Source organism: Vanacampus margaritifer, chromosome 4 (genome assembly GCF_051991255.1).
Source record: "Vanacampus margaritifer isolate UIUO_Vmar chromosome 4, RoL_Vmar_1.0, whole genome shotgun sequence".
NCBI lineage: Eukaryota > Metazoa > Chordata > Actinopteri > Syngnathiformes > Syngnathidae > Vanacampus > Vanacampus margaritifer.
The window spans coordinates 5,279,326-5,290,170 of NC_135435.1; the positions used below are offsets into that span (position 1 = coordinate 5,279,326).

The 10,845-nt window shown below is 40.8% G+C and overlaps 1 protein-coding gene across 1 annotated transcript in view; it reads left to right on the plus strand.

The window, feature by feature from the left end:
* kiaa0895l overlaps positions 1-10,845 on the plus strand; it is a 13,013-nt gene continuing 2,168 nt past the window's right edge. Inside the window, exons 1-6 of the mRNA XM_077563119.1 lie at positions 1-237; positions 2,353-3,085; positions 3,173-3,316; positions 8,349-8,481; positions 9,684-9,989; positions 10,600-10,697. Of these exons, the coding sequence (XP_077419245.1) occupies positions 2,372-3,085; positions 3,173-3,316; positions 8,349-8,481; positions 9,684-9,989; positions 10,600-10,697 (1,395 nt within the window). The 5' untranslated portion in view covers positions 1-237; positions 2,353-2,371. The remainder of the gene's footprint in view (positions 238-2,352; positions 3,086-3,172; positions 3,317-8,348; positions 8,482-9,683; positions 9,990-10,599; positions 10,698-10,845) is intronic.

Sequence of the window (10,845 nt, forward strand, 5' to 3'; positions counted from 1 at the left end):
GCGACGTCATATGTTCCAACACCACCGCCGCTTCCTGGCCGGTCCAGGCAGGCGCCTCAGGCCCGCTTGACGCACCGGACCGTTATTCGCATTGCTTCTGTTCTCACCTTCCCCAGAACCAGTCAGCTATGTGGTGCTGAGGAGCTGCGGCCGTCATATGCGAGTGAACCGCGGGGAAGAATGGAAAACATCCCGCAGCGCTTTGGTTCGTAGTAGTTTGTGGAGGGAATGCTGATGGTGAGATCATTTGTTTGTAGTAGCTCGAGAATCAGTATAGACTATTTATTCCATGTGTTTGTATTGAACATTTGATTCAAAATTGTGTTTTCTTTGAATTAGTTGAATGTATATGTAACATAATATAGGTAATGTTATTGGGAGGTATCAGATTTTGGTTTCTGTGGAGATTTTACCCAGCAGTGGTGGGAAGTAACGAAGTACAAATTCATTACTGTACCTAAGTAGATTTTTCATGTATCTGTACTTGAGCATTGTTTATCAGACGACTTCTTACTCATACTCCCTACGTTTGTAAACATTTGTATACATTACACTCATTAATTTTCCAATCACCATGAATGATGACACTGTCAAAAGAAGTAGTTTAAATAGAGAGAGGTAAAGGCAACTTGATTTTGAGATATGAATTGATTGAATGAGATGTTGGGGACTTGTATGGTGGAAATAAATAGGGATAGCAAGAGGAGACATGTCAACCAGGGAGTTTATGACAAGTTGCCAATTGATTCAGAAAAGCTAAATGTTCCCTATACATGGCCCTAGCTCAGGGGTGGGCACACTTGGTCCTCGAGGGCCGGAGTCCTGCAGGTTTCGGATGTTTCCCTTCTCCAACACAGCTGATATATGATCAGCTCATAAGCACGCTCTGCATAAGCTTGGTAACGATCCTGTTGATTGGAATCAGCTGCGTTGCAGCAGGGAAACCTTAACTTATCAAAGTTATCAAAATAGGTATTGTTTGTAATTGACCGTAAAAAAATATTTTTACTTTTTGAGTTAAGCACATTTCAAAGACTGTATTTTGTACCTTTACCTAAAGAGAAAAGTTGCACTGGTACATTTACCAATCTTTTTATTTTATTTTAATTTTTTTTATATATGTCACTAAAATAATGAATTTACCAAATTGCGACATTCGAGGCTTCGGCCAGCTATATACAAGTACAGTTACTGTATGTGAGTACTTTTGCCCCCTCTGACAACACTGAAGACAAAAATGTAGTAAAACGTCTTTTTGCAAGCAAGCTTATTGGAAGTTTTGGATGAATGGCACAATCTTATGAAAAGGAGATGTGTCGTGTTGCACTGCGAGAGGCACATGGTGATCACACAAGATACTGACTGGTACCTCCCAATACAGTAAAATGCAAATTTTCAAAGTGACCTTTTATTGTGGAGAGCTGAAGGGACACCTGTGCAATAATCATCAGGATCTTGTTTTATCTTATGAATATTTGGAAGAAATAGTCTATGGTGTGTACTTAGAAAACTATATTAAATCTTTGGGGTCAGCTCATAAAAAGTGGGCACAAAAAAGGGTTGCATTTATATTTTTGTTCAGTATAACTCTCATAAATAAGAAGTTTGAACATGATGATCAAAAAATGCAAAAAATACACTTGTTCTTAACTTGAACGTGTACATGTGCTTATACCCAACAACATAAATAATAGCTAAAATATAGATATGAACAAGACAATATGATATAGCTGATCAGATAGGTGAAAAGTCTATCACTTGCTTACCAAACATATTTCAAAATTTGGATTTAACATATATTGCATCAATCACACGCTTTATGATGCGTAACTCACAAGTGCTCTTTATATTGTAGTGTGAAGCAGTCAGCGCAAATTCTGAGCTAAAACTAAGGATTGGGTTTGTTTCTAGCATGAAAAGAATTTGCTTAGCAAACAAGCTAAAATACTTACCGTAGTGTTAGTGTAGGACAGATAATGATACTATATATTCAAGTCTCATGCTACATTCGAGGAAGGTGGGAAGTTGGATATATCCCATTTGGATTCTCCAAGTTCCAATGTCAAAGAGTTTGAGGAAAATGTAAACAAAAAAGATGTCTGATTCCAATAAATTGTTGTTGATCTGAAAGAGTGTTCAAAGGCATTACGGAAAAATAATGGCATGTTAAATAGGAATTCATTTGTTTTCATGACGATAGAAATGTGTGGGGTCCCCCTCCACTGCATCCGCGACACATACATTACTGACACATACATTACTGACACATACTGACTTCATCCTCTCATCAATAGGTTTTGCACTTTCACACGTAAAATGTCACCACAAATCTCTCTGTTGTGTCTCGCCTAGCCCGAGTGAGGCTGTGGTGATGGTGTTGGACTTAGGCGAAGTTTTCATGGATCATGTCGAAGGTGACCACGCTGAAGGCAGCCGGGACCTGTTGGAACTGGACAAGTCCAAAGCCGTCAAAGCCAGCGGCAGCACGAAAACCAGGCTGAGACCTCAGGCTGGAAGGCGCAATGTTTCCAAGCAAGCCAAGGCACCAGCAAACGGCTTCCTGGTTCAGAACGACACCGAGCAGGTGGGAGGGAGTAAGTTAGCGTCAAAAGCGGCTCCTGTCCGTCGCCCCATCAGCCTGGATATAACGCATCAGCGCCTGCGACGGTCTCAGGAGCAGATGGCAGACAGGCAATTTATGCAGCCACCCTGGCGCAGTGGGTCGGCTGCCCCGTCGCCGCCCGTTCGCAGCCTGACTAGCCTCAGCCTGGGTGACGGTGCCTGGATGCGCCGCAGTGGGAGCACATGCTCAGTCAACCAATCCCTGGGCCTGCGTGCTAAAAAGGGGCAAATGCGACCCGCTACCTCGCTACCGCACATCGCGAAGGGCGTGCCAAGCAGCACATTGTTGCCCTCCCCCAAGCCATGTCTGCTTGTTGCTCTCAGGCCTCTCAACCTTGAGCAGGAGAAGCAAAAGTTCTTCCAGTCGGACTACAAGTATGAGCCTCAGTTTGAGTACGCTCAGCTGGACCCCAAGTCCGTGCAAGACAAGTACAGCGAGGGCTCTGGCCTCTTCCTCGAGCAGGTACATCACAATCTTTGAAACGAATGAATAGCTAAGACTTGTTATCAATCGTGACCGTGTAAATCCGCTGTTTCCGTGTGACTGCAGGCTATTGGAATCATGCAGTGCGTCCTGCAGAAGTTTGGCTCCTATGAGACTTTTGAGGAGGTCACAGGCGGCGCTGTGCTTCCAAAGAGTCAGGTGTGGGCCACTGTGCGGAAATATTTGCAAAAGGAAGGCTGTGTGGGTGAGGTAAGTGTAAAGATGTCACAAATCCAAAGTTTTTTTCAAGTAAAGGATTAACTGCTATTGAAATGTATAAAACTCTTACCATAATAATCAGACATGAAAAATACATACTGTATTTTCCCACAGCATGTTGGTTTCCATAAAACCAAACTCGTGACAACATTTAACATAACATTTATGTGCACTTTTTTTTTTTACGTCTAGCGATGTTTTTAAGAGCATTAGGGGCATTTTTTGAGACCGAGTATGAACTCAAGTACTCATCAATATCGAGTTCTGATACTTGATAATTATTATGTCTTGCAGTTGTGATGAAAATCTGAAAACATGATTTCCTGCCTTTTTTTTTTTTGCCATGACTATTTCCTCAACACGATGTGGACTTCATAGTTTTTATTTTTTTGTGTGTAGTAGACAAATAAATAGATAATAGAATACAAATGAAAAAATAAATAGATAATAGACAAATAGATAAATAAATAGATAATAAATAAATCCAAATTGCGCTTCAATTTTTCCCTTTATGCTCCTGATTTGGGGGATGACTTTTTTTCTTTTTAGTGCAAGTAAACCATTTTTGGGACAAAAAGTTTTTTTATTTTATTAATTTTTTATTTTTTACAGTTGTAAGGCAAGGCATGTTAAAACAGTGTAGGGGTACAAGAGTATTTGTATTTACTTGACATACAATAATGAAGATAACAGATCACTTATTACTTGCTTAATAGGTCAGGGTTTTCCTGTGTAAAAAATTCAGATGCAGTCACCTCCACCTTATTTGCTCGCCACCTCCAGCCTGAGTGACTGATAATGAATGCTTTAACATGATAATAGTCATATTCTTATTGGAACTATTATTTTTATTATTGAAACATGGAATTATTATATGTTGCCTGTAAAAAATGAAAGTGAGTCAGTTGAATTAACAGAATACGTGCACGTCATGGCGCATGGTCAGGAATTAGAGATTTCCGATATCCTTTTTTCCTGACCGATACGCAACTCTTGAGTAGTCACCGCTACTGATACCAAATACCGATACCATTAGTAAATAAAATTCCCAACCCATAAATGACAGATGATTTTAAAGAAAGACATATATATATCCCAATATAGAATTTTTCTTTAAAATTGCATGAAATTAATGGCAACTTTGTATTCATATAATTTCCTGTCCCTGATCTTAAAATGTATCGGTCACCGCCGTGAGTACCCATACCTTAAAATAAGACTGGTATTGGTAGTAAAGTCACCCATCATAGTCAGGATGATACCACCTCTGTTACGGTGTGTGAGTGGAGGACCCAAATGCAGGAAAGTAGGAGAGCCACGGCAGGGATGTGGATAACATAGTTTTAATCCACCAAAACGTACCAACACAAAAATCACGCTCGAGGGCGGACAAAAATCAAACACAAAAATCACGCTCGAGGGCGGACAAAAAGCAAACACAAAAATCACGCTCGAGGGCGGACAAAAAACAAACACAAAATCACGCTCGAGGGCAGACAAAAAGCAAACACAAAACTCACGCTCGAGGGCGGACAAAAAGCAAGTCATAGGGATCAGCAGTTGATTCTTGAATACGCGCTACCAGTCGGGTCAAGTGAGTAATAACCCGACACTTCTTGCTGCTCCTGGCAGGCTTTTATCCTGGCCTGATGGATTGATGAGCAGCAGGTGTGTTTCGCGGGCTCCGCCCTCCAGCTGTTTCCCCGGTAACTGAAAGGGAAGCAGAAACAGCTGACCCCACTCATGACAACCTCTGCCTCAATTTGAGCCAGGATAAACCCTTTAGGTTGATTTAAAAAAAAAAAGTCTTTAGAGAGATGTTTTACTCTCAGGGTTATTTTATGCTTTTGATTAGACGATCTATACTTTCCCCATACAGACGCTCCCCAACTTACGAACGAGTTACGTTCCGAGTGATCGTTCGTAAGGTGAATTTGTTCGTAAGTTGCTTCAGTGCTATATTTTGTATTATAATTTATGTTTAAAGAGAATACGTACAGTACTGTACTACGTATGTTAGAGAGGGAGAGCGAGAGACACACACAGTATGTACATGTACGTAATAAGATAAATAAAATGAAGTTTAACTTACTTTTGGAAGATGTACTCGATGCTTAAGGATTTGATGGAGGAGGAGGAGGAGGAAGAGGAGGATTTTATATCATGAGAGGTTCTTCGTCGTCACTGGAATGGGCTTCAAAAGTTACTTTCTCCTCCGTAACTTCAATGTAGGAAGAAGTTGAGGGTCGCGGAGAAGAAGATGAGGGTTGATGAGTATCTTCCTTGGAGGATTTACTAGAAACTGGCCGAAAGAAGCGATCTAACTACGATTGCACAGTTTTCTTCTTTTTTCATCATAAATGATGCGGTAGCACTGTATGGCATCATTCAATTGATTTGCAACCTTTGTGCAACGTTCAATATTTGGGTCTTGCTGCTCGAAGAGTGCGATGGCTTTATCTATGAGCGACAGGCGTTTCTTCTTCTTCCTCCTCCTCGACACGTTGCTGAGCCTCCAATGCTGGGTGAGCTCTCACAGCGCCAAGCGTCGGTATTAGCGGCGGAAAGAAGCACTACAGTACTCGGAAAAAGGTGCGCAATAAAAAATCTAACTTACAGCATCTCTTTCCGAACATTTTTTGACATGCGCGCAGACATGTTCGTATGTACCGTTGTTCGTAACTCGAATGTTCGTAAGTAGGGGAGCGTCTGTATATTGCAAAAGCAGTCAGGATGATTCTTGCAAGCCTTTGGCATCCATGTAAGATGATCTGCAACAGCAAATACCTGATTGTTATTTTGACAAAACAAAACTGAAAAAAATGCCCAATTTAAACCAAGAATGCTTGCCCACTAAAATATGTCATAAGCTACCAACTAAACCACAGAAAGTCTAGGGCGCATATGACAGATTGTACACTGAGCCTTGTCGAGGCTGCAACCGCTAGAGCAGGGGTCCCCAACTAAACCGGCAAGAGGTCCAGTAACTCCATCAGCCTAGTAGACCAGGGTCCGAACATGCAACAACATTCAGACGATAATTCATTTTTCTGTTCTTTTATTAAATTGCAAACGTGCTGTTACATTGACAATAATACAACTTGTTAAACATACTCTCTTTCATTCATTTTAGTGCAAATATATTTGAATGTAAATCACAGTGTAACAAAAATGTATTGCGCATTAACTAACTCCTATTCTTATATTTGTATACTGCCTAGAAGTGCAATACGTGTGCTCTTGCACAAACCTTAACATTGTGATTAAGTATTTCAATTAAAGTGCAACAGGTGACATTAATTCCCTCAGCAGACGATGCTGGTGAGATGATGAAGCCCTGAGAAAGTTAACTAGTTTGGTGATGGTGTTCATAGCATCTCCATAGTGCTCTGACACTGATGAGCAGAGGACAGCCATGTGGATAATGCAGTGATATGACAAGAGTTCTGGGTGGTGATGTTTCAGTCGAGTAACTGCACCCTTTTCTCGTCGCATCATGGATGGTGCCCCGTCAGTAGTGATAGAGACAACATTTTTTAGATTTATTCCCCTCTGTGTCAGCATTTCCTTTATGGCTAAATAGATGTCTCTCCTCTTGTGTGTGTTTTCAAAGCTGTGATGCCTAAAATGTCCTCTACAAATGTTTTACTCTCTTCATGATAGAATCTGACATATACCAAAAGTTGTGCATTGTCACTCACGTCAGTTGATTCATCAGCAGCTAATGCGATGCATGGGGCACTTTGAATGGCGCTGTCGAGCTCGGACTGCACATCTTCGGATAGCAGCTCGGCTCTTCTTGTTGTAGTTGTGGATGATAGTGGAATCTGTCGGACCTTTTGTTTAAGCTGCTGTCCCTCTTTTCCCTCCAATAGCGTTTCTGCCATCGCCTCCATACACTCTTTGATCATTCGGGTGTCACTAAAAGGCTTTTTGTGCTTGCCCAAAATCCACTGCACATGTAGTGAACACTCGTATGCTCGTTGTTGTGCTGTTAGCGTCTGTGCAATTACCCGTGTTGCACGCTCATACTGTCCTTTCAGTTCATGTAATTTCTGTGCCCTCGTCGCTGATCCTGGCGGGTAATTTGCGTCGAAGGTTTTGTGTCTTGTCTCGTAATGCCGCTTGATATTGGTGCTTTTAACAAGAGCAACAGACTCCGTGCATATAAGACACACTGGCCTTGTAGCACTCGCTGCTGGCAAAATGAAAGCGTAAGTTTCGGTCCACTCATCTCTAAAGATTCGGTTTTCAGAGTCAACTTTTCTAACTTTAGACAGCGCCATAGTTCACCCACTTTCCCATAGTAAAGCCTGTCCCATGTAAATAAGAGCATGCTGCCGGTCAAAGGACCCCGGTTCAATCATAGCTGCCCTCGTGCGCGCCTATTCAAAAATGGCTTTTGTTAAGAATGAACGTATCATCGTACTTTAAAACAAAAAATGCTTGGAGGTCCGGATAAAATGGTCTCGGGGTCCGGGTCCGGACCGCGGTCCGCCAGTTGGGGATCACTGCGCTAGAGGATAAGATTATCTTTATAAACTTTATAAACTTTTCACTGAAAACTCTTTGTGACACAGAGAGCTAATGCGTCTATAATGTTTAAACTACCAGATTGTGGTCACCCACAAGGTAAATACATTCACTGGGGTCCTGTGCTTTTAAGGTAGGGGTGGGAGAACTGGCAACGGCGTCAACCCTTCTGGCGATCATGTCGGGGTCACCGATTGTGTTGCTGCGGTAAATGGCAAGATGAGGAAACCAAGGCAGGCAAGTCATGTCTCTTACTTTCTGCACAAAACTTTTCACCAGAGTGGATGCCATTGCCAGTTCTCCTACCCCTCCCTTAAAGGCACCGGCCCCTGCTGAATGTTTATCCCTTGTGGGTCATCACAGGATGCTCTTATTGTGAAATTACACCACAGACAGTAGTCAGGTAAAAAGTCACTTCACAAATAAAACATGCATACTGTGCTAATAAACGTGTGTGTGTGTGTGTGTGTGTGTGTGTGTGTTTCTTTAGGTTGTGGTACGTCTTTCTGACGAGCTGCTTTCTCAGGCAGTCATGATGGTGGAGAGCTGTCGTCCCACTCTGACCATCAACCTGGCCGGAGCCCGTCAGCACTGGCTGGAGGGAATGCTGAGACACGAAATAGGTCATCTTACGCTAACTCACTCATGATTGGATGTCTGGTTTCCATCAGTTCCAATTTTTTTCCTCACCTTGTATTTGTGGTCAGATTATATATTTCTTGTCTTGCCACCACTAAGTCCCTGGAAAGTGACAGTAATGTCTTATGTGACTGTTAACAACCCTCCCAAATTTTCGTGTCTACAGATGTTAGCTTTATTTAGAAGCAGGGATCAAAGGACAGAGAGACACGGCCACATAAACCAATATGGTGGCTTTGTTGGCATCTGGTTTGTTTTTGCAGACCTGGTCTGTGTTGTTTACTCTGGTTAGACATTCTTGAAAAACCCAGATAGCACCGACTATCAAGTTTGCATGGTGAAAGTCTCCTGCCGCTATCATAAAGTCTGGGTGTGCGGGCATTTGTTTGTCAATGGTGCGCTGCAGCGTTTCCGTGGCAACCTTTCACAAACTCCCTCATTCCACAAACAGGCTGATTGAGGTTAAGCAAATTTAGGATTCTGAATTGTCCATTTGTGAACGTGTGAGTATGAATAGTTTATTTTATTATTATTTTACTATTATGTTATTTATTTTTTGATTTATTAAGAATATTTATTATTATTATTTTATTATTTATTATAGTACTTTATTTGTTTGCTCCCAGCCTCGGATAGTCTCTATTTTAATTTTTGATTAATCTAATTGAATACATTTGTGTTCTTTACTATCGTGAAAAAAAATGATATTATTTACTTTAATTTTTTTGGGGGTGTTTGTTAAAACCGTATTCCTACATAGTGCCTTTTTGTAAGACTCAACATTTAAGTATTTTTAATAGATGGCTTATAATAACACTTAATGTGTTAATAGTCATATTTTTTTTTTAAATCCTAGAAATTTTTACCTTTTTTTGGTCTTCTGCTCTACCAGCAGTTTTAGCTTTTTTTAGTTTTCTGTGGGAAACCTGAATTCTTTAGCTTATTTGGACATTTTTAACCACATTGTAAGGTACATTTTCGCCACCTGCAGTACTGCAATAGAACAATAGAAACCACAAGATTACAACGAGCCATATTTTTGGCAATTACATTCTAGTCCTTGCCAAGATAAGAGAAATTAATCTTCCATCACCTGCCGTTATTGTTTGGTTTTGTGTGCTCTTCTAATTATGACCCGTATTGAAGACCAACCTCTTTCTTGATGTTTGTTTCTGGTGCTTGTCAGGCACTCATTATCTGCGGGGAGTCAACAACAGTCTTCAGCCGTGGGCCACAGCGGAGGGCAGAAAGCAGTTTGACCTCAAACCAGCCAACCCCACTGAGGAGGGGCTGGCCAGCCTGCACAGCGTCTTGCTGCGGAGGCAGCCGTACCTGTGGCGCGCGGCTCTGCTGTACTATACGGTTTTCCATGCTGGCAGCATGAGCTTCAGCCAGCTCTTCAGTCACGTTGGACGCTTTGTTGAGCATCCAGACGTCCGCTGGGAATACTGCCTGCGGGCCAAGAGAGGGCAGACGGACACTTCGCAACCCGGTAAATGCACGCATGTACTTGCAATTACATACACATAGTTTGCCTTTAAAAAAAATTTTTTAACATACTATTGTGTTTTCTAGTATTTTGAAAAATAATTTAATAAGCTTTTTTCTTTCTTTCCTAAACATTGCGGTTGAATTTTAATTGTTTAATTGTTTTTGTCATGGTCCTTTTCTCATGTATTTTTTTAAATGAAGAAAAGCAACAATTATTCTGTATTGCATATAACATATAATATTTATATATATATAAAAAAATCAAATAGGTTAGGTTAATGCTAAAATAAAGGCAAGTGAACCATGAATTAATATGAAAAATACTTGCTCATCTATTTCAAGTTGTTGACTATTTAAAGCTTTCAATATGACAATTTAACAGAATCCTACCAAATAAATCTGCTGTAATCTTAAATCAGTAAATCAGATTACAGCAATAGAGCAAACAAGCACCGGACTCTAGACACTGTATAAATCAATCAATAAAATATACATTTTTAGAAAGCCTACTTACTGACTGACAGAAATTAAGCAAGTTAGACAATCATGAATTTGTAACCATTCTAAGGCCTTGTTTGTTTATCCACCCTGGATGCGTTTTACTTTTGCAGGCTGCTTTAGTAAAGACCAGGTTTATTTAGACGGGATCCTGCGGCTACTTCGACATCGAAGGAACATTGACTTCAAGATGTTGACTTCCTTAGGAAAGGTCTGCGCTGTGCATCAACACTTTCTCATTTTATTTGAGAATTATTACCTTTTCTCTTTTAAATCTCTCTCACTCTTGCACACATTTTTTTTTTTACCAAGCTAATCAGACAGGCATGAAACAGTATGGGACAGGGTTAATTGCAATA